General features: G+C 35.7%; 2 protein-coding genes across 2 annotated transcripts; both read right to left on the bottom strand.

Moving 5' to 3' along the window:
- Positions 1–338: 338 nt before the first annotated feature.
- On the bottom strand, positions 339–3,906 carry LOC123681851 (bifunctional coenzyme A synthase). The gene is made up of 8 exons (XM_045620170.1): positions 3,749–3,906; positions 3,375–3,692; positions 2,863–3,256; positions 2,607–2,807; positions 2,361–2,552; positions 2,097–2,305; positions 766–909; positions 339–706 (listed from the first exon to the last, which is right to left on the bottom strand). Exons 2-8 carry the CDS (start codon positions 3,573–3,575, stop codon positions 461–463), a joined length of 1,587 nt encoding a protein of 528 aa, XP_045476126.1. The 5' UTR covers positions 3,576–3,692; positions 3,749–3,906; the 3' UTR covers positions 339–460.
- An 897-nt stretch (positions 3,907–4,803) lies between these two features.
- Positions 4,804–24,861, bottom strand: LOC123681846 (unconventional myosin ID). The gene is made up of 14 exons (XM_045620160.1): positions 24,586–24,861; positions 13,738–13,844; positions 12,668–12,841; positions 12,364–12,605; positions 11,535–11,711; positions 10,394–10,838; positions 9,966–10,079; positions 9,756–9,907; positions 9,378–9,545; positions 9,064–9,308; positions 8,604–8,821; positions 7,592–8,070; positions 5,774–6,018; positions 4,804–5,696 (listed from the first exon to the last, which is right to left on the bottom strand). Exons 1-14 carry the CDS (start codon positions 24,672–24,674, stop codon positions 5,489–5,491), a joined length of 3,063 nt encoding a protein of 1,020 aa, XP_045476116.1. The 5' UTR covers positions 24,675–24,861; the 3' UTR covers positions 4,804–5,488.
- Between the last annotated feature and the right edge of the window lie 51 nt (positions 24,862–24,912).

Genomic DNA, 24,912 nt, shown 5'->3' with positions numbered 1-24,912 from the left:
TCAAATGGGTACTCACCATAAAATCATTGGGTCAATCAAGATCTAACGAAAAACATACACGATTCCATAAATCCTCTCCGAATTTATTATTTTGTTTTCACCGGAAATATAAACTTCGTTTTACCATTCTTCCTGAAAAAATTTAAAGGGGAATTGGAGAAAAAGTTGAGGAATTCCAGGCACAAAACCAACGTCTACCAAGTGAATATTCCACCAAACCTTGACCTTGAAGAACCAAAAGTTCCCAAATATTTAATCTACTAGGCACAATGTGTGAAGAAATATCACTTGATAGACTGCCAGAAAACACCTGGAATCACCCCATAACACGTCAAATATTTATCTAAAAATATCTTTAATCAACACTAACGACTGTATAAAATCCACTTGCAAAATCCAACAAAAAAAAAAGTTGTGTAACAAAAACATATTAAACAAACTTTGGTCCTACATATGCTTTTCAAGGGCAGGCCTCTTCCTTGGCTTGTGCTTCCATCCTAGTCCTCAACAGATCCCAAGCTCGACGAACCTGCATTCTCGTATAATCCTTACTCCACAACGTGGATAAAACGACATTGGCTGCCCCCACATAAGTGGTACTAGAAGGCTGCGCTTGGATTCTCATCAAGGCCTGTTCCTCGCTCATACCGTTCCTTTCTATAAGCCTTTTAACAGCTTCCTCTTTAGGAACTAAAGTTGTCCAAACCTGAATATCGAATTTCTAAGTTAGGTAAATAATTGATTAGAGGAAATTCGAATATTCACCTCATGACAGTGATTCTGCCACTCGGCCTGTAGTAAAATGGCTGCATCTATTATAACAACATCTTGCGATGCTTTACTGATGATTTCCAGAATGTCTTTCAACATTTCCGGCCATACTGTGGTGTTCAGTTTCTCCAGTTGGTTCTGAAATCGATAAGTGGAATGAGGAATAGTCTATTGAGAGATTTTTCAAATCTCCTTTCCAATTTCGACGACGCATAGTCAGTTAAAAATCTTGTGTAAAAGAGTACGTCGCGAAAAAACGCTTTGGCGTTCATAAAATATTATTTTCTGAGCAGAAAGTCCGTCTGTCGCGAAAAAACGCCTAAGACGAATCATAGAGTATATAAGTTCTATGAATCGTCATAGGCGTTTTTTCGCGACGGACTTTCTGCTCAGATATTCATATTCTATGATTCCTCATAGAACATGAACGCCAAGGCGTTTTTTTTGCGACAACCTCTTTTCCGCAAAGTCTGTTTTACCTCATTTGATGGAAATTCATTATTTAAACAAAACAAAATAATTTCCACAAATATTTCGATGTCTACGGCAAAACTATGGCTTCATCAGATTATATTTTGTCTGACAAAAAGTCAGTCTTGGAGGAAAAATTGTCATAGAAATTAAAATATGTGTGGAAGGTACTTCGATTTATTTTATTTATAATGAATTTCCATCAAGTGAGAACTAAGAAAAAAAATAGCAATCACCAAAGCAAAATTCAAGGAGGCCAACACAAAGAAATTTCAAACCTGAAATCTCAACACTGTTGGTTTTGTGGCCAAAGGAAATTTCGGTTATTTTTTTCTTTTTTCTACTTGAAATTTATATAATTCTCAACATAAAAATTTGCACAAAGCTTGAAGTGGTTATTATTTATGTACAGGCAAAATCTCAACCCGATTGAATCAGTAATCACATAAATATTTAGTTTTTTTAATATTATTCTTGAATTTTATATGCTTCTGATGATTTTGACAGATCGAAATTTTGGACCAGGCTTGATATTAGTATTTCATATCACCATAAATCTCAACACTGTCGATTTCTTGGTCATAGAAAAACATATTAGGTAATGTTTCATTATTCTTCTTTAAATTCATAAGGTTGTGATTAGGTCATCAAAACAAAATTTCTCACAAGGCTTTAATTAATAGGAACACAAAATTTTGAACCATATTCATGAAACTGCTAGTCGGATTTTTCTCATTAACGAACTTTAAAGCGGGATTCAAGAACCTACTCCGAGAATTTAAAAAATTGCAAATTATATACATTGTTGATTGGTTTAAAGACCAGATTTAAAAAAACAAACTAAATCAACTCACCCTATCTCTAAACACAATAGCTCCCAACTTCTTCCTGTCGATCTCTCCGTCCTCAGCCAAAATTCCTTCTCCAAATTTATCGACCAACAGTTTGTGACAAGGTTTACCCTTTTTATAAATCCCGTGTCCAATTAAGTCAGCATCTATTACAAGAGCCCCCAACTCTTCAAACCAATTGGAAACGCCGGATTTGCCACTGGCAATGCCTCCTAAAAAAAAAACCTCAGTCATTTCCAAAGCACCAATCGATCAACTTCCACTAACCTGTTAATCCGATAACGTAGGGTCTTGAAGGAATTTTGTTGTTAACTTTCACCGGTTTTAGGAGTGTTCCTAACAGTCTCATCCTCGCAGTACTTGAACTGATCTTTTTCTCTTCCTCCGGACCACAATTCGGCTCTTCTAGCAGATCCACAGGGTGTATATAGAGTTTTGATAGGTTTCTTGATTGACGCACTAAAATTTTGCAGATTTTCAAGATGGAATGACTTTTACAGCTGACAGACTAACCTTCGTTGACCTTATGGCCACCTCTGAGTGTTTCTCTGCTAACAACTAACATATCCATAGTAGGATCAACAATAGAAGGTCCAAATGGATCAGAAATGGGAACAATTTCACAGGGAACTTCAGGGCATATATCATTCATGAAATTTTTCACGTTATCCACCCTAGTTGGAAGACTTTCAATCAGTTCACTGAGAATTTTTCCTAAAAAATACACCCAAGTTACAGAAATAGAATATCTTTATGGGATCAAACTTACCTTTGATCATTTCTTCATCTGTTATTCCTATTGTTATTTTAGATTCGGTTCTTATTGCCAATTCACTCAATAGAAACTTGTGGGCTAAGTGCAACCTATCAAATGTACCTCCTATAACCCCATGTTTGAATAATTTATTCTCTACATTATCATCAAATCCTCCAAACTTCAATTCTTCGTTATTGTGTTCTTGTACATTGTCCAAAGTTAAAATCTTGTAATTTCGAGTTAATGTATTGACCCTCTCATTCAAAAATTGTTGTATATCAGCATTATTATAATTCTTATCGAAAATTACGACATCTATTGGGTTTTGTGTCTTTATTTCCGGTTTATTGTACTTTAGACCAGAAAGAAGTACTCTGACATCCAAATTTTTACAGTGTCTTGCAGCCTGAAAAATAAACATTGTATTTTACCGAAAAATCCTATTAGTTTCTAAAAGGAGTAAACAGTAGCAATAACATTTTTATGTGAGATAAAACCAAGGTGAGACTCTTTATAGCACTTACCTGTGCATAAACACCATGAATTTCCTGACTATATTTGGGCAGGGATGAAACGAAATTGTTCTGGATATTGTTTGTATTGTCGGATAAAGCGTTAAAAAGTTGTATATATAAAATCCTAGACACCTTTTGCTGAACAGAAGATAAAACAGACCCTACTTGTTTTAAATTTGTTAGTACCAATAATCCCGTATTGAAAGCCATTTCAATGACAAGTAGAAACAATTATATTATCTTGAAGGTTGAACTCAATGCGGAGATAAGATACAACACCAAACAATCAACAAGAAATCCAAAATTTCACTTTGAACCCACAGGAAACTGAAATACACAAATTTACATACAATTCAGTTAACGCAGATGCCTTCAACTCTTACGATTCTCATTCATTGGAAAATCATGGTTCGAAATCATGATCTCGGCGCTGCCGAAAAGATAACAGTTCTTATTAGATTGATAAATCAAGAATTGAAAAAATTGACTTGAAATTATTTGTTCAAAAGTGGGGTGATTGACAGTCGACAATATCAAGGTCATAGAAATATGGGATTGTTTATGTTCCAAATATTAGGCCCCGAATACGCTCTATTAGTGATGACGTCACACACCTCCATTTTAGTTCTCCTGTCAGTATTCCGAATCCAAACAAACAAATTGTCATTCAAATTAGTACGTTGTCGTTGAAGAAATTGGCTTATTTTAATAAATAAGATTATTTAAGGAACGATTTTACTATTAATTGATAGACAGAAGGCACGAGATTAATGCCAGTAAGTTCGAACTAATAAACACGGCTTTTTACAAAATCTGGGGAATGATACAGGATTCAAATTTACTGGTATTAACCTCGTTCCTGGTGTCTATCAATTAATACTGAAATCGTTCCTCAAATACTCTTATTCATGAAAATAAGCCAATTCCTTCAACGACACTGTACTAATTTGAATGACAATTTATTTGTTTGGATTCCGAACACTGACAGGAGAACCAAAAATGGCGGTGTGTAACGTCACACTAATAGGGCGTATAGACATAGACTTTAGATGTCTTTGGTCTCAGCGATTAATTTTTTTTTTAATTTCAAGAATTCATAGTTTTTCTGCCAAAAACTTTGATTTCTGATTCTTTAGTAACGATGGAATTAAAAACACATACATTTTCTTACTAGGAAAACCCTGAAATGTTTTTGTTATATAAAATTTTGAAGAATTGAAATATGACTTACTTCTGCCGCAAGATTTTTCATTCTTGTAACTTTTTTATTGAAATCCACTCAAAAATTCCGGCTTCCAATATTTTTTCTGCTTTTCTTTCCATTAGAACCTAGTGAAATTCTTTACCTTTCTTTGCCTGCTGAAGTATTCACTCATAACTTGAATAATTAGAAAAGGAAAAAGGATGCGGAACAATAATAGGAAAATAGACAAAATCCTTATGATTCAAATGAAATCACACTAATATTTCATATTTAATAAGGCACAATAATAATGTATACAACAATGGCACTTATTAAATCCAATTTATCTAAAATAACATTAAAAATGTACAAAAATCGACAACCATCATTTTTCCGTTTAAAAATACTCTTGTTGCGGTAATCACACAGCAAAAGCATCGATTTAACTATATAAAAAATACGATAGATTTAACTGTTATTACGCGAACCTATTAGTAAGTACACAAAAGGCAGACTTTTTTCCACATACTGATTGAATCCTCAAAGATTAAAAATCTTTTCGACAAAAAAAGGCACTAGATAGAATCTTAAAATCACCTTTAAATGCGGGAATCGTAAAAGAATTTCAAGGAAATATCCAACAACTGAAGAAATAACTCTATAAAACATCTCAACATATCAATAAACGAGAAGAACCAACAAACTCACAACGAATTGAGTTCCGAGTTCCCATCGAGAAAAATTATATATATAAATTGAATTTTTTGTACTTAACGATAAATAAAATTCCATCAATAATAAATTCTGGAGGAAGTATGTAAAATATTTCAATTTATCATCTTAAAGATCACATTTTGCTTCATACATTACTTCTTAAAAAAAAAAAAAAAAACAATATATATATTTATATACCTACCGAAATCTTTCCACTTGTATAAAATCAACATTTTATATAATTATTTCCATTACCGTTTTCCACTATGGCGAAATTTGGTGGAAGAAGGTAACTTATCGTGTTGCTGGTACCTTTCTTGAATGTGGGTGCCGTCACTTCTGAACTTACTTGAATGTTTATCACCTTCTTCTTACCGCCCAGCGAACAAGAGATTGTTTTGCTAACGTTAACTGGTAGTTCTGTGTTGGTTAATCTGTGAAAACAATAACATTAATTTGAGGCCCAGATAAATCGTTATTAAGGTGATAAAAACTTTTTTTTCGTACTCACTGTACGTATCTGCTCAAGACTATTCCCAAAAGTTCTCCAATCCTGTCTTCTTGACTGTCGCAATGTAACGACACCACAAGATCGTTGCCACCAGGACAGTGAAGAACAATGAGTTGATCGTTACCAGGACTAACTGTTATGCCGGTTAGTTCTTTAATCGAAACACCTTCTTTCATATTTCGGAATTTTACGTTGTCCAATTTGAAAATATACACGTCTGTTATTAGAAGTACCCTTTCGGCCACCTAAAACAGAGGTAATCGTATATTAAAGTGAGAAATTTTCACCAAATATTGATAAAATTGAAGAGTTCATTCATTGACACTTTCATTTACATATCACTCGTATTAGGACCAAAATCGGTGTGGATGGGGTGTTTGGGAAAATGAAGAAATCAGAATTAATCTCAATTTAAAAAATTATTGATTTTTTCCTATACAAGACGTGGTAATATGATGTCACATCTTGCTAGAAAGTCTATCGCAAAAAAACGCCTTGTTCTTCATGTCCATAAGAAACCACAGAATTCGAAGAGCAAGGGGTTTTTTTGCGATTAACTTTCTTATAAAAGACAAATTCTATACGCTCTATTAGTGATGACGTAACACACCGCCATTTTTGGTTCTCCTGTCAGTGTTCGGAATGCAAACAAACAAATTGTCATTCAAATTAGTACGTTGTCGTTGAAGAAATTGGCTTATTTTGATAAAAAAGATTATTTAAGGAACGATTTTACTATTAATTGATAGGCAGAAGGCACGAGATTAATGCCAGTAAGTTCGAACTTGAAGTTCAACTAATAAACACGGCTTTTTACAAAATCTGGGGAATGATACAGGATTCAAACTTACTGGTATTAACCTCGTTCCTTCTGTCTATCAACTAATATTGAAATCGTTCCTCAAATACTCTTATTTATGAAAATAAACCAATTCCTTCAACGACACCGTACTAATTTGAATGACAATTTATTTGTTTGGATTCCGAACACTGACAGGAGAACCAAAAATGGCGGTGTGTGACGTCACACTAATAGAGCGTATTGTCGTATCGTTGGAAATTTCGCTGCAAAAGTCTTGCTAGAAATATTCTATCATTCGTCAAAGAATATGAAGATCAAACCCTTTTTACCGACAAATTTAATCTACAAGAAGTGGAATTATGATGTCACATCTTGACGGAAAGTTCATCGCAAAAAAACTGCTTTCATATTCCATGACGAATCATAGAATATAATCAGCAAGACGTTTTTTCGCAACGAAATGTACTTCTAAAGGCGACATCATGAAAAATCATAGAATATGAAAGCCAAGGCGTTTTTTCGCGACGAACCTTCCCAATAAGAAATACGCTCTATTAGTGATAACGTCACACATAGCCATTTTAGTTCTCCTGTTCGGAATCCAAATAAACAAATTGTCATTCAAATTATTACGGTGTCGTTGAAGAAATTGGCCTATTTTGATGAATAAGATTATTTAAGGAACGATTTTAATATTAATTGATAGACAGAAGGCACGAGATTAATGCCAGTAAGTTCGAACTTGAAGTTCAACTAATAAACACTCCTTTTTATAAAATCTGGGGAATGATACAGGATTCAAACTTACTGGTATTAACCTCGTTCCTTCTGTCTATCAATTAATACTAAAATCGTTCCTCAAATACTCTTATTTATGAAAATAAGCCAATTGCTTCAACGACAACGTACTAATTTGAATGACAATTTGTTTGGATTCCGAACACTGACAGGAGAACTAAAATGGCGGTGTGTGACGTCATCACTAATAGAGCGTATTGAGATATTCCAACGCTCACCTTGCTGAATTTATTGAACTTGGTGACGAACGCCGAGAAAAGCACGGAGCTGAAGTGCTGGCTGTTCTTCAGGTTGTTGACAGCGTCGTTGAACGGCGTATAGTTTATATTCTCCGAGTGCTTGCTCAAGTAGTTGCCCTCCCACTTCCTGGCCACGCCCCAGTTCGACCTCTTGTGCAACAAAGCGCTCGCCGCCATTATCTTCAGCTTCATCTCGGGCCACTGCACCTGCGGTATCTTCTTCAACACCATGTACGCGCGCCACCTGTTGAACATCGCCCGAAGCACCTTGGTGGCGTCTCGCATGGTAAGGGGCGGAGCCGGCCATATCACGCCCTTTCCATAGTCCTTCATCGATTTCGCGTTGGCGAACTTCTTGTGGAGCGCGTTGACGTAGCAGCGAGTCTTCTTCATGCGGTAGGCCTTGATCATGACCATGGCGGCCTTCATCTTCTTGTAGTGCTGTCGCGCTCGATAGCCTGGAAGGTAACGATAAAGTTAGACCCAGCAAAACCTACAACAACCTCAACAATATGCAGAAGATAAAGCTGGAAAACAAAGTAGATTTTTGATTCAAAATGAAATATCTCAAAAAATAATTGCAAATTCCTCAAGTGGATGCTTTCTTATGGACCATTGAAGCTTTAGAGGCCTTCTACATAGTTAGATTAGGTTTAGAAGAAAATAACAAGCCAAAAGTAAATGATTCTTAGATGCTATAAGGCCAAATTCAAATTCAAGAGGAAAGCTGGCCGCAAAAAAACGTCTTATTTGCATAGTCTATGTCAAATTATGTACCGGAAAGATATTCACATAAAAACGCCCACGACTTCATATTCTATGATGCGTGATAGAGTATGAAGGCCTAGGCGTTTTTTTGCGACACATTTTATAATTCGTTAAAGAATGTGAAGACCTAGGCGTTTTTCTGTGATGAATTTTCCTCTTTCCTATCGATGAAAGCGTTTTTTTGCGATCGTTTTTGATTGAAAATTTCTAAAGCGTTCCTCACCTCTCCAAGTCTTCTGAATTAGTGTCGCTATGCCTGGTATCAGTTCGTTCCTCGCACTTTCCAAAGCGAAAATGGTTCTTGGGGACCTTATAAAGATCTTCGTTTTACCGTACTTCACGTCTTTACTGAACCCCCTTTCGTCCATTATTATCTTGATCCCGTCCCTGTCCAGGCCAGACCGGAAGTTGGGCCAAGTGAATTGGGAAATCATTTTGTACCTGCAACAAAACATCGATAAGAACTAGACAAAATTGCGTTTTTAAATTCCGTTTGATTTCAATTCTTAGAAAAAAAATAATAAAAGGATTTAACAGCTATTTTGATTTTGTAATGCCATATTGTTTTCTTTGTTCTCAAAAATAATGAACAAGGATTACTATAATTATAAATAGAAAAAACTCATGCAAACAGTCAAATCTAACCTAACATAACCTATTCAAAACAAATCCACCCCTCTTACCTTCTCAAAAACCTGTCATATCTCTGCCTGTAAGCGAAACCTGCTCTCCTCACCCTGACATTCTCCACCAACCCCAAATAGCTGACCTGGTGCTTCACCCTCTCATCGTCGAAGGCCGAAGCAGATTTCATCTCGTTGGGCTTTATGCACCTCACATAGTGGGGCTCTTTGCTCAGCAGGTTCTTCACCAACTCCTGCATGGAATTCTTGAACAGCGTTCCTGCCGTCGCTGGTCTTTTGGTCGTCTAAAAAAGAACAAACTTATCACATTCCTTCCTCGAGGTTCAAGGTCGAGGCTGAAGGTGTTTACCCACCTCCGAAATGTGCTGAGACCCTTCAGGCCACATGTCCCTCAAGTTCTTATCCTGCGAACTGTACAGCAGCCGTTTGAAGTCCTGGAACAGGGTGTCCTTGTTCTTGTCCAGAAAACCGTTGATGCAGTAAGTCACCTCGCCAGCGTAGTGGGTTATTTGGAAGTCAATCTAGAATCGAAAGAAAAATCAGATAATTAGGGGCCATTGAAAAGATTATTTATGTTCTCGGCTAGTAGATGTGGAGGTGTATAAGGCAGGAACCACTGAATAGCCTTACTAACGATGCAATCAGTGACCCGGGGATGAAAAGCCTAATTTTTTCATCAGAGGGCGCTCTAAAAATATATGAATGACAACCCAAATAGAAGGAGCTCTCACCTTATGCCGTAACTGTTTGTAGGCGGGTTTCAACTGTCTCGAACAATAGTGTCCGTGACCCTTCAACTTCTTGTCCATGTTCTCGAGGAGCAGTTCATCGGTTACTTTTTCTGCAGTCATCTTGCAGGCGTCATCCATTATAGACAGGATACCTTCGAAGAATCGGAATGAGGTTAGACCAATTTTCGGAGCTACGGTGTGTATTCTTACCTGTATGCTGGGCTTCGACTAAGTCGCAAATTATTTGGTTGTTGAAGTAATCTATGTTTTGCCATTCTATGCCCTCTCTGTTGTATTCTTCCTGTTCTTGTTTGAGTACCAATTCTGGAAAATGGTTTAAGGTTACGTTTTGTTGAATAACGTTTTTCAGGGGACATGAACACATTTTGAGAACTTTGTCAGAGTGATCAGCCTTAATCTACCTAATCTATTCTAACACATCAATTTCTGAAAGCCATAAGAGATTATCTAAAGGTTTATTCAGTATAGGTTAGGTTGAGTAGCAAATGTCAAGATCAAGTTAGGTTAGATTGAGCTGACACACGATAAAGGTTATGTTTTGGTTGTTAGGCTGAATAATCAAGATTAAGTCGAGTTGGGTGAGCTGGGACTAAGGTTAGTTGAGGTTATGGGCTCACCGATAAACAGCTGCTGCAACTTCTCGTTACAATAGTTGATGCAGAACTGCTCGAAGCTGTTATCGTCGAATATCTCGAACCCGTATATGTCCAACACGCCGATCAGCGAGCTCTTGTACTTGTACTGGTAATTGCTGTCGTCCACAGATATGGCCGAATTGATCCTCTCCACTATCCAACCGAAGAGCCTATCGTACACAGCCTTCGCCAAGGCGTCTCTTCCGTAGTTGGCCTCGCTCTCAGTGTGTTCCTTCCTCATGATGTCGCCCCTCGCCGCTATAACCCTCTCGCACAGCGCCCTCTCCAGCTCCTTACGCTCCACGCGCAGTAGCGAGGACACGTACTCCACCGACCTGCTGTTCTTCACGGCCAACTTGTCGTCCAGATTCGAGAACTCGATGTTGCCCAGGTGCAGGATGGCCGCCACTATCCTCCAGACGGAATCCTGCGAAAATACGGGGTTTTAGGGAAGAAAACGACAAGCTGGCAACGTTGCGGCGGCGTTGCCAGCTCGTCGGAAAATTCTTGATATCTAGGGAAAAGCGGACATTCGTCAAAAACTTTCGGATTTCCAGCATTCTCGGATCGCCGAAAATTTTTGGATATCCGAGATGGATTCGAAGTTGCCGGAATGTAGAAAAATTCCTGATCTGAATTTACCGGGATTTACCGGATCATAAAAAGTTCCTGATTCGGCATTTTTACTACGACTGTCCGGCGTTGTCAAATCGCTGAAAATATCTGAATTTCTGGGAAGTATGCAACGTTGCCGGATCGTCGGAAAATTCCTGATCTTCAGGGAAAAGTTCGACGGTCCGGCGTTGTCGGATCTTCGGAAATTTCTGGATATCCTGGATGGATTTGCCGGAATGTAAAAAAAATCCTGATCTTTAGGGAAGAGCACCAGAACAGAATTTTTAGATCACCGAAATTTTCCAGGAGAGATGTGACTTTGACGGTTCCTGATTGGACATTTTAAGTACTGTCCGGCGTTGCCAAATCACCGAAAATGTCTGAATTTCCGGGGAGTATCTAACGTTGCCGGATCGTCGGAAAATTCCTGATCTTCAGGGAAAAGTTGGACAGTGCGGCGTTGTCAGATCTCCGGAAATTTCCGCAAATCTCAGATTATTTCGCCTACCTGCTCTTCTTTGGTGAAATCGAGCGTGTTCATGGAGGTGGCGACGTCGCGGAAGTCGTTCTTGTCGTTTATCGTGTTTACCCTGGTTGCGTTGCCTTGTTTCACGTAGAAATAGTCGGCGGGGTTCCTGGACAGGTTCAATTTTCTCAACGTGTCTTCGGTGCATCCGGAAAGGAGCTGAAAAAAGGGGTTAATGTCTTCATTGAGAAAAAACTGTGGGAAGCAAGGAATTTTTCAAGGTTGACTTGATTGTTTACTTCTTTCCGTTTCTTGGGTCACTGCATTTCTGTTGTGACTGTTATACATAATGCCTAATTGAATTGTTAGAGTCTTTGTTGAAATAATTCTCATGGTTTAATTATTAATAAGATTTGAAATGATAAATTTGTTTATCTTATTATTCTAGATTAAATCAGGTTGAATTTTCTGGAAATACCTCGAATGACTCTCAATATGAACATAATCGATTTTTAATTCATCTACATTAATGTTGATTTATGATGTCACATTTGAACGGAGAGTTTAGACGCAAAAAAACGCCTGAACGTTCATATTCTATGATTCCCAGTTTCCGGTATTGTTATTTTCAATGCTGTTTATACTTGAGTGCGTTGCCATGCGAAATTCAGAATAATCGATGAAAAGATTAGATAATTCTCTCAAATCTACAACGCTCAGAATTGTTATCTTGATATTTACATTATTATTCATGAACTCAAACAAAATTGAATGACGTCAATCGAATTTCCCGACTATAGACAGGTGCATTGAAGTTCTATGTTCCTAGATTCACCGGAAAATAAAATTATGACATTTTAAATTCCCTCACCTGATAGAAGCAATGAAAATTTCTCTCTCCTTTCTGCTGATAAATGACTCGACATTTTTCCAACAGGTATTTGTTGATGTGGCCTCCTATGGGATCTCCTTTGAAGTCGAAATGTATATCCATATACTTCCCAAACCTGGAAGAATTATCATTCCGATTCGTTTTTGCGTTACCGAACGCTTCCAGTATCGAATTCGACTGTATCAGGATGTTTTTTACCCTTTCGATATCCTTAAGACCACCTTGAAAAAAAACATCGTTATTTCATTCGTCTGTGGAATTCGAGCATAGAGAAACATTTCACCTTGGTTCGTAACGGCAGCGATGTATTTCATGATAATTTTCGATGCTTCCGTCTTTCCAGATCCGGATTCTCCGCTTATCACAATGCACGTATCCCTTCCTTGTTGTTTCATTACTTTGTGCGAAGCGTCAGCTATCGCGAAGATATGCGGTGGGTTCTCGAACAGTTCTCTGCCTGAAAAAAGAAGCAATTACCACTTTGTGCTCGTTCAAAAAACCTGACAGCATCGAAATTAAATTTCTGTGATCACTTTCTAACAACACGTTCAACTTCGTGCTAAATGGTCGAATCGACTGGTGGTCACAGAATCTTATGAAATTGATTTTATTTAGGCCGGAATTTCGTTGATTTCCCTTAGTGCGAACCATAGAATAATAAACATAGATAGAGGGAGTATAAGCCATTTTTACATGTTCCCAACATGGTTAGGTTACGTTGTCGGATTGTGATATATTTTCAAATCCACAATTTTACTATATCGTTATGAATGTATATTTTATTGAATGAAATATATTTATTTGAGTGACTCCCGATCAAATAAGCAAATTTGAATATTTGGAATCGGATATTTTTCCTAATTGTCGAATTGATAGCAGAATATTTATTATTTTCTGTATCGAACTGCTGAAATCCAAGGTTTGGCAATAATTGCTCTCCTAGTGTCACCGGTTGTTTCACGTTGTTTGACGCGCTTGAAGTTTGTTTTCTGAGTTTGTGATTATATTTAGGTATTTATCTCAATATATTTTGAGTTAATATGAAACGTTGATTCACTATGGGACATAAGAGGTGCGTACTTTGTGGAGAAACTCGCGAATTGAGTGAAATATCGTATCACTGATATGATTTCATTTCCGCGCGCTTCATGTCAAATTTAATAGTTCATGTTGGGGACAAAATTTTCTTACTGAAAATGACATACGCTCCCTCTATCTATGTTTATTACTCTGAGGTACGAACCGAAAATAGCCGGTAATACGATCACAGATCCCTTGTGCCTCAGTGATTCGACCTTTAAGTCTCCCAGCAATCTGCGTTGACCTTTTAATACGCCTTTAATTGGTACTCACCCTTATATTGATTTACGTAGGTGCTGTCGTAAATGTTCATTGTTCTGTAGGGATTCACCGAGACGCATACTTCGCCGATATACGTGTAGATCTTTCCATTTTTGAACCTGAAACGAGAAGAAAATTTAAAATTCCTTTTTTCATAGAGGAAAAAGCTGCAAACTTCACAAGAAGGTTGATTTTCACGACAATTTTGGCACTATTTGACTGATATCGTTTTGCAACGTTAATGGCATACCTTCTTCTTCACAATGAAATAAACATTCATTAAATTCTTTCCAAATATACCTGTTGTTTCAGTATTGAAATTAAACCTCTTATTGGAAACCCCTTTATTGTTAAATAATACTAAATTTTCATTGTAACATCACCTATTGAAATGATTCAATCAGAAGGATTAAATGAAAAAGACCCCAAAACTTCAAAAAATACCTACGTTTCAATAACAAACCATAGAACTCAAATAATAGCATCTGAAGAAACGATTCCTTAACCTATTTCTATGCTACAAATTCCCAATACGCTCTATTAGTGATGACGTCACACACTGCCATTTTAGTTCACCTGTCAGTGTTCGGAATCCAAACAAACAAATTGTCATTCAAATTAGTACGTTGTCGTTGAAGAAATTGGCTTATTTTGATAAATAAGATTATTTAAGGAACGATGTTACTATTAATTGATAGACAGAAGGATCGAGATTAATGCCAGTAAGTTCGAACTTGAAATTCAACTAATAAACACGGCTTTATACAAAATCTGGGGAATGACACAGGATTTAAACTTTCTGGTATTAACCTCGTTTCTTCTGCCTATCAATTAATACTGAAATCGTTCCTCAAATACTCTTATTTATGAAAATAAGCCAATTCCTTCAAAGACACCGTACTAATTTGAATGACAATTTATTTGTTTGGATTCCGAAAACTGACAGGAGAACCAAAAATGGCACACTAATAGAGCGTATTTCCTAATCAAATGACAAAGGATCCCAAATTCTTCTTACAAGATCTATGGTTCAATAGACGAACCATAGAATTAAATAAAAAGCATCCATTCATTGACCTATTTTCTATGGGTCAAACGATCCTCCGAACACGAACGTCTGTGTTCCGAGCCGATCCCCTCGATGCTTTCCATCCATAGGAAATTGATGCGATTTCCCATAGCCGACTTATCGCTAAAAGTCACTCCTAATCGAAGAATCGTGTTTTTCTCGGAAACGTTGCCAACCTTACTTCCTGTCTATGATTAAACGTCACGGAGAATCTTCCCGTTATCCATTTTCACCGGTGGTGATGGAAAGATCGATTTTTGTCGCTAACGAACGAATTTCAAACGAGAATTTTCCAGCAAACGGCATAATTTCGACGACCTTGACACGTATTACAAATATTGTAAAAAGGAAACGACGATAACGTAACCGAAACACATATTCATATACGGTCAAACACGCGTCGTTACATTCGCGTCATGTAATTGGCGAAAAACGCGATAGCGAAATCTTGAAACGGAATTCGGGAAATGGAATCCTCGTGAATATCTGTGGTCGGAACGTATCTATGTTCGACCATAGATAAAAGGGTCGCGAAGACTACGTCAAAATCCTTTCTAATATGTATGCGAGGTTGAAATCCAAATATACTCGAACTATAAACAGAACTGGGAGGACTGTTTCGAAATAACTCGTTTACATGTTAAAATTTCAATATAGGCCGAAATTCAATCGACGTCCGTAACAGGCCAATTGAAAAGTCCCCGGTTTACCATAGTAAAACACATTTTTTTTGGCAAAATTCGGTTTTATTATTCAACACAGTTGCCTTCGAGGGCGATACAGCGATTATAGCGATCTTCCAACTTTTCGATACCATTTTTCGAGTACGATTTGTCTTTCGCTTCAAAATAGGCCTCAGTTTCGGCGATTACTTCTTTATTAGCGCTATTTCTTTCCAGCGAGCATTCTTTTGAGGTCTGAGAACAGGAAAAAGTCGCTGGGGGCCAGATCTGGAGAATACGGTGGATGCAGAAGCATTTCGAAGCCCAATTCATGCAATTTTGCCATTGTTTTCATTGATTTATGACACAGGGCATTATCTTGATGAAACAGCACCTTTTTTCTTCAAATGGGGGCGTTTTTTAACGATTTTATTCTTTAAACTATCCTATAACGCTGAATAGTAATCGCTGTTGATGGTCTGGCCCTTTTGAAGGTAATCAATGAATATTATACCAATGCGCATCCCGGAATACTGATGCCATAACCTTGCCAGCTGACTGCTGTGTTTTTCCTCGCTTTGGATTAGGTTCATCGTGTGCAGTCCACTCATCTGACTGTCGATTGGACTCCGGAGTGGAATGACGGAGCCATGTTTCATCCATTGTCACATATCGACACAAAAATTCAGGTTTATTGCACTCAAACAGCTTCAAACACTGCTTCGAATCATTAACACGTTGTTGCCTTTGATCGATTGTGACCTCGAGCGGCACCCATTTTGTACACAACTTTTTCATGTACAAATATTCGTGAATGATATGATGTACACGTTCAGATGATATCTTCACAATGTCTGCCATCTCGATCAGCTTCACTTTACGGTCAATCAATATTATTTTGTGAACTTTTTTGATTTGTCGTCGGTGACAGCCTCTTTTGAGCGTCCACTACGTTCGCCGTCTTCGGTGCTCATTTCACCACGTTTAAACTTAGCATACAAATCAATGATGGTTGATTTTCCTGGTGCAGACCCCGGAAACTCTTCATCAAGCCAAGATTTTGCTTCAACTGTATTTTTTCCCTTCAAAAAGCAATATTTTATCAGCACACGAAATTCTTTTCTTTCCTTTTTTTTTAAATAACAAAAGTAGCTACACTCACAACGCAATATCTCCCAAACTAATGGTCGGACTGCTGTCAAATTTTGACACGTATCGTTTGAAGGTTGGTACTAACTAAAAATCATATGGATTTAATACTAGCACCGCCATCTGTGCATCAGACCGGGGACTTTTCAATCGACCTAATATATGTGTTCTGTCCGAAATATCAATTAGCGTCCTAGAAGAATATAATTCCTGTACCACTCCTATCGGTTCTATTAATTATGGAACAGGAAAAAACGAGAAAACCATTGAACAGGGAAAGTTAATTGTTAAGATCGGCCGGTTCATAATTGAAGATGAATATATATAGACGTGCAACACACCATGTGATACCGATAGTGAAATCATACACGGAAATCGTTCTGGTGCTTCCATCAGAAGAAATTGTTTCTCAATTAACAACGATATCGTTATTATTTAATGAACGTTAAAAAGCATTGTCCGTTCTCTCATTGAAATCACAGAAAGCGCGGTCCCATATTATTAACCTGAAAAGTGTAAATTAACGAGCATTTCGCGAAAATAATTGAATCGCTACAAGAACAACGAGGAAGGTATTCATTTCGAACAGGTTGACGTAATAAACGCTCATTGATGGATTGTTGAAACAAAGATTAACTAAATTTCATCGCTCTAATCGAATCATAGAGTATTACGATCAACCCTTCCGGTCCTAAAGGGTTTTCCAATAAGAGGTTTCATTTTGACCCGCTATCTGGGCAGCTGTCATCTTTTGACATTTGACAAGTGAAAACTACGCCATTATTGAAAATGGAACGATATACTCTTCATCAACGCAATGAAATTGTTATTTTGAAATGTAATAAAAGAACTCCCATAAAAATATGTTAAATTGTTTGAAATTGATGAGTGTCAATCAAAGGATTATTTATAGAACATTAGATTTAATATTCAAAGCAAGGAATAAAATGTTACCTGAATATTTGAGTGAAAACCTAAAATTTGCTAAGGAGATACATAATTATAAAACACGACGTCGAGATGATTTTTACATAGAAAAAGTTAATACTACATTAATGAATAAATCCACATTTAGCAGGGGATTAGTTATCTTCAATAAACTACCTGAAAAGATCAAATATTGTAATAATTATAGAGAATTAAAAAAATATTTAATGAGTTATATTTATGAAGAATTTAATTGAGTTAGTGGATTACATTTGTATTGTTTTCAATAGCCGAGTGCTAAATAAAGTTTATTATTATATTATTATTATTAAAATTATCTACAAAAATGGGGGAAATTTTGCAGTCACAGCTTGCAAACTAAAGCACTTTTGAGGCTTCATGAAGCATTTTCTCAACACCTTTATAAAGGTGTTAAATCACAAGAAAAAGTCTATTGACTTTTTCCTTGGGGCCACGTGAAAGATCAATGCTCCACAATCGATCCAAGACTCTAAAGAAGGATTCAATGAAGTTATCGAGAATATACAGCCTCAAATGTGCGAATTGGCTATGGAAAATTCATGAAAAGGATATAATGCTGCAACGTAGCGGCCATTTAGCTGATATCGTTTTCCATAATTAATGGCCTAACTTCCTCTTTACAATGAAATAAACATCCATTTGATTTCTCTTAAAACATAGGTAGGTACTGTTTTTTATATCAAAATTAAACCTCTTATTGGAAAACCATTTATAATCATAAACTGATTGATCTTACAAATAACTCTATGACAATAAATCAACCCAGTTAAATTAGTACAAATTGCATCAAATGCAATCAACATGGTATCCTTGAAACAATTGCATCGTTAAAATTCCTACATTTGATTAGCCTTTTCTCTAATTTCACAAAACTACTGTTTGAACCTTGTTCGGTGAATTTTAACAAATTCTCGCTATTTTACTGTCAATTTGTTCGAGAACCCGGTTCTTATGAATATAAGCTGTTTAAAAACAGTTGAGTTTTGAGTAGATATATGGAAGTTTCAACAAAAATTCGATCAACTATAGTTTAAAATTTATATTGGACTGAAAAAAAAGACTGAAATTGAACGCAAAAATGATGTTATCGTTTTCTCGCTTCAAATTTTATATACCTCACTTTTGTCGGGCATTGTATTTCACACTCCGATCGTTCCATTGTAATTATTGTAGCCTTTTTCATGGTTGATGCTCGCGTGTGTAATTTATAATGTAAAATGAGGAATTGCCGCGATGTTTTGCAGAAAAACAAGAGAATATTTCGATAGTACCATAAAAAAAAGTGAATATCCATAGAATACAAGAATATTGTAGAAATATAATAGAACGGAACAAAATTCAACAATTACAACCTGTTCACATGAAAGAAACGAGGTTTGAAGCATTCGTGAAAAAAATCGAAATCTCATTAACAGTAATTATTTCCGTCTTCTAAAACGCATCCAAAACCACAACAAACATATTTCTCGTTTTCGGAGTCAACAACCACCAACAACTCGAACAATAAATCTCAAAACCCAAGAATGATAATTTTGTATCTGGCGAGACAATTTACTGAAACAATTCTTATTTGACCCGTCTGTGATGTCATGGGCGTGCAAGTGACTCATCAAGATGAACAACTTGTTATGCTGTTATGGTATTACAAATCGTGGTCGACCTGCTAGTTTTACAGCATGCGCCTCTTATGCGAAATGCGTGTATTTTACGGAATCGCGATTCAACAGATGAATGAATCATAGCACTTCAATATCCGAGTTAGGAAATGACTCGATCTTATCGGAAACGGTAGAGAAAATATTGATTCTGACGTGTGAAGTCGACTTTCTTGAAATTCTATGATCGATTACTTCGAGGAAATCCATAGAGTAAGAAACATAGATAGAGGGAGTATACGCAATTTTTACATGTCTCCAACATGGTTAGATTATATTGTCGGATTGTGATTTATTTTCAAATCCACAATTTTACTATATCATTATGAATGCATATTATATTGAATGAAATATATTTATTTGAGTGATTCAATATTAAATATGCAAATTTGAATATTTGGAATCCGATATTTTCCTAATTTTCGAATTTATAATGAGCAGAATATTTATTATTTTCTGTATCTACCTTCTGAAATCCAAGGTTTGGCAACTTTTGCTCTCCTAGTGTCATCGGTTGTTTCACGTCGTTTGGCTTGCTTGAAGTTTATTTTCTGAATTTCTGATATATTTATGTATTTATTTCAATATATTTTGAGTTAATGTGAAACGCTGATTCACTATGGGACATAAGAAGAGCGTTCTTCGTGGAGAAACTCACGAATTGAGTGAAATATCCTATCACATATGTTTTCATTTCAGCGCGCTTCATGCCAAATTTGATAGTTCATGTTGGGGACAAAATTTACTTACTGAAAATGACATAATATGCTTCCTCTATCTACAGTCCATTCAGGAATTATTGACATCGAAGTAGGCCATGAACGTCTAGTCGCGGCTTTATTTCTGGTTACAAAAATATCACTAAAAATTGCTATGGTTCATCATAGAAATAACCAGTTTAAATTATTTTCATCATTTTTGTATCCGAAAGATCCTGAATTTTCGTAATTACGATTATTACGAAGGGACGCATACAGTCATGATTTCATAAATTGAAATTCAGATTATATAACGTAAAAATATAGTGAAATGCTATCTCATTCCAAGGAAATCCAACGAAGAGATATCTATTCATTTAAGAGTCTCCCATGAAAGATCCCATTGAAGATCACTAAAATATGCATATTCCTTTTCACCAAAGGCTCTTCAAAAATTGTTGCATTACTGATGGACACTGGATACTAACCTGCTTGCAAAATTCTTATCAAATAACTCTTATGGATCATTTTAACTGTGGTGTCTAAACTGGTGAAGAAAACAGAAAAAACTGGTTGATAAATTTAAATAGTGTAGCTTAGTGAATGGAAGAGCCATATGATAATAATACAGAAATAAAATTCAAAGAAACCATTTAGTATATCAAAAATTTTGACATCACAGTTGTACTGTAACTTTCAAAATTGGAACCAATTTATCAGCCGATGTGTAAATTACTTTCTAAAGTCACCATTTATTGAAACTGTTCATGACATGAATGATTGATCAAACTTGTATGAAAAATATAGGTACTATTTGTACTCGAGTTTTCTGTTTTTTATTGAAATGCTTTTATACTAGTTTCTATTAAATTACATAAATTATTTTGCCCATAACAGCTTTAACTCACTCACTTAAAGAATTTTTGCATGAAATTATTTTTAATTTGTGAATTTTAAAATTGTATTATTGCATTCTATTATTATCTTCAAGTGGGTAAGAGGTGAAGAAATTCTTGAAGTTACTCTTCTGGATATATTTTTCGATTAAATACTCAGTAAAAATTCTATAAAGCAATTGGAATTTATTAGATTTTTGGATTACTCATTGAAGAACAAAAAACAGATATAACAATACTTAATTTCAATATTGAATATAAATAAACTATAGATGCAATGCCAAGACTTTGTCTAGTAATCCAATTATAAAATAATTCTCTCTTCATAGATTTATATAATCCTCATGATCACCACTGTCAAAACAAAACATCCAGGTGAAAATCCAAATGTCCATCATTCAAAATAGTAATCCTTCCACTTTTACCCTTGAATATACTTGAAAAACTTTTTGTTTTCTTTCTAGAGTTCACTGTTGAATAATGCTGCCATTTTCAAAAAACCAAGTTTCCTCCAGATAAATGAATTTCACATTTTGTTGCAAATATTCTCTGTATTTACCATAAAATCGTACTCAACTTATTATATTTTTCTGTTCATCAATAATAATTTTCCTTTTATTAACTGTTTTGAACTTTTACCAATTAAGTTTATGTAATGTTGACGTTGATTGATTAAAATCCAGATGCTTTTTGGTCAAATTTTATCCATATATCGGTTGCTTTTGGTAACAATCAAATCATTCAATGATTCTTTGAAGGTGAAATCGTATTGCACAGGTTTTCTTCCACTAATAATCCAGGTTGTAATGACTTGCCTTCTTCTTTTTTCAAACAGTACTGTGAGAAATACTCAAATAAACTAAACAATGTGTGTTTGAAATTGATACAACTTTTAAGTTTCAAAATTTCTTCGATCAAAACCAATAACACAAACAAACTGAAATCTAACCTCCTGTCAATGACATTTCCAATGCCAACCCGAAATCTGCAATTCAAAATGTTACTGAATGAGCCAGTACCAACTTAATTTCGATTTTCCAAAGCCACCCGGGATGTCAATAATTCCTGAATGGACTGTATGTTCATTACTCTGAGAGGAAATCTCAAACCTTACTCTGTTTGCATTAAATCATTGTCTATGCTCCAGGAACCGTGAACACAGATAGAAACGTGCCATAGATAAAGATGAGCTATTAGGTTAATTGATTAATGTGAAATCTTCCAAATCTTAATTTTCGATCGCATTAACGAAAAGAGAAAGATTTTCAACTCTGACGGTTGAAAGTTGCGCGTATACGAGATTTCGTAAGTTTCGATGCATTAGGTACATTTCACAAGTAATAGAACGTATTAACTTTTCTATGTTCATTAATTCCGCCCATCAATCGGTTACAATTATTAATTTGCAACACCTGAAATAACGGTGTCATTGGCGTTCCAAAGGAAGGCTTCGAGATCACTTCAAGTATCACCTCCAATTTTGCCGTCACATTAATTTTCAACAATAAACAATTGAGAGACCACATAACTGTATATAGAAATATAGGGTTAAAGTTTTTCTTAAAAAATGACTATTTATATTATGCTTTCGATTTTTTAAAAGAAAAAAATGGTACGCCACTGAGATATTTCAAACTATTCAACACAAAGAAATAAACATCCATTGATTTTTCTTAAAATACACTCATTTGTTTAATATCAAAATGAAACCTCTTATTGGAAAATCCTTTATTTAGGCTTTGTTCTGATGGATACGAAAAAGATATCGTCATTTCAAAATGAAAGGTATATGGATGTTCTGTCAAGAATAAAATCAATTTTATGTTCAACGGCACGAACGTAAGACTCATATCTGGTGCACTTGACAGCTCTCATAACTAAATTTATACTCTTTCGACTTTAAGTGTCTCGTTTTTCAACATCCGTCTGTCTTCTCGGCACCTCCGTAATCTTCATATGGCCGTACCCTTTTTTCTTCTCTAAACCGCGAGATACAACGATTTTGGGGTCTGGAAATAATGAAACTCTCGAATAAATCAATGAGACCTATATTCCGCTGTCGAGCATTAATTTTGACAGCCGCGAGCACAACAATGCGGAGCGAAGCGCAAAAATCGAATCATTTGTCTAAATGGCACAACACCAACATTTATTACACCGTAAACCTACTTAACATGGCCATTTTTTGACAATGAAAATTAAACGCTGAAAATGACAAGCGAACAAAACAAGTATATGACCACAAAGCCTTCGGAAAGCACGAACAAACGAAAAAATTGAAGTATTATGTGGAGACCAAAACCGAACCTTGGGGAGCTCCAAAATCGAACGCGTCAACCTTAATATCATAATGGAAGGATTTAGTACCGCATAAATTTTATTGTGATGGTCAATTTCAGGCGATATAATTCAAGTTTTGCAGATAATAGCCCCTAAAGAATGTCGTAAACAAAACAAAAGTTTATATCCCAATCAACTAACAACGTCTTATATCAATTGGACCGGAAAGACGGGATTCAGCTATAAATATTCAGCTACATAAGGAAATGAACAAAAAAAAAAAGCCTTCACAACAGAATTTATAACGAAAGAAGAATATAGGAAACAGAACTGAACTAGGTAGGTATGTGGAACGCCATACATGGTGGTTTAATGAAATATTTTCTACCACAATGTTTCAACCTTAAAAGTTGACCTGAGAGTTTATTTTATTTGGATTTCGGAATCAATAGTTGAGTTATTCTGTTATGTAGGACGAAAAAATAAAAAAAAAATAGTATAAAATTCGCAATGTTTATTCCCAAATTAAAAACGTTCAATCGCCAGAACTCGATTTTGGGTAAAATCAGATAAGTTTGGCAACGGTGCTTCATGATTTTATCGCGTTATTCGTAACACTATCCCACGCCTAGCAATTATTTTGTTTTATTTTGTGCTTAATTCCTGTGGCCTGCAGTCGATGCCATCAACCCGATCGTGCCATTCTTTTGACTTGCAACTTCCCGCGAAAAATAGCTGATGCCTCAATATAACTTGTTGCCAGATTTATTCGTGCTTTTATTTATTACCCTAATAAGATTTTCATGAAGAAAACTATTTCAATATGAGATTTGATTCTGTTTAATTGATAGCTTCTACAGAATTTCGCAAGAAAAATAAATAACATTTCAAAAAGAATTGAAATGAACTAGGAAAGCGCATAATAATCTTGTTTTTGAAAGGGAGAACCTAAATGGAAAACCATATTTGTAATAAGTAGCTTTAGTTAATAAAGAAATCCGAAATAGCTCATTCAATTAGGTAATCTAGATTACTTTTTAATGTTAATCGACCAACAACAAAATATTGTGTTTAAAACCTTAAGAAGGGCTAAAAAAACATTCAATAACAGTGATTTCAATCCCAATTAATGAAAAAATAAGAAAAAACCGCTCCTGAGAACATTCTTCAGTCCCACTCATGAAAGATAGATAAAATTTTGCAACGGGCAAAATCAGCGTATCTAATCTTATCAGAAATGATCTAATAGCAAACCAAAAAAATGCAACAGGTAAGCTTGAAGCAGTTAACAATAATCAAATTCCAATGCGAGCTAATTATTATTCAACACTAGCAGTTCATGAAACACTTTTGGAAGTAGGTAAGTCTTTCTTCATTTCAGCATAATAAGTTTTAAAGTACTCTTGACAACTATATGACTATTTCCGAAAACATAAAATAATACAAGTTAAATTTAGCACTAAGGGTACAGATAAAGTGTACCTGATTTCCAAGTTTTGCATAAAGTTCTCCAAGTCGATTTTGTCCAAAAGGACGAAATCCCCAACACCGACAGGCTGTGGAGTAGTCATTCTGGTTTTTTCGCACAAACTTGTATCAATTAAGCATTATTTTCAAATTGTGAATAAAAGTTTTGATGCACTCTTTGTTTACTAAGGCAACACGTTGGTTTAATCACAACACCTGTGTGGGGTCACACGAATACGTTAAGCAACTGTCAATTTTTAAACGCGGCTAAACGTCAACGTCATACCCCTATGCGCGCATCGAGAGGACTGAAATTTGTCAACGAAAAAACCAGAATGACGT

The sequence above is a fragment of the Harmonia axyridis genome, chromosome 6 (genome assembly GCF_914767665.1).
Source record: "Harmonia axyridis chromosome 6, icHarAxyr1.1, whole genome shotgun sequence".
NCBI classification, from domain to species: domain Eukaryota; kingdom Metazoa; phylum Arthropoda; class Insecta; order Coleoptera; family Coccinellidae; genus Harmonia; species Harmonia axyridis.
Note: the sequence above shows the minus strand (reverse complement) of the source record. Positions and strands in the feature narration are given on the sequence as shown.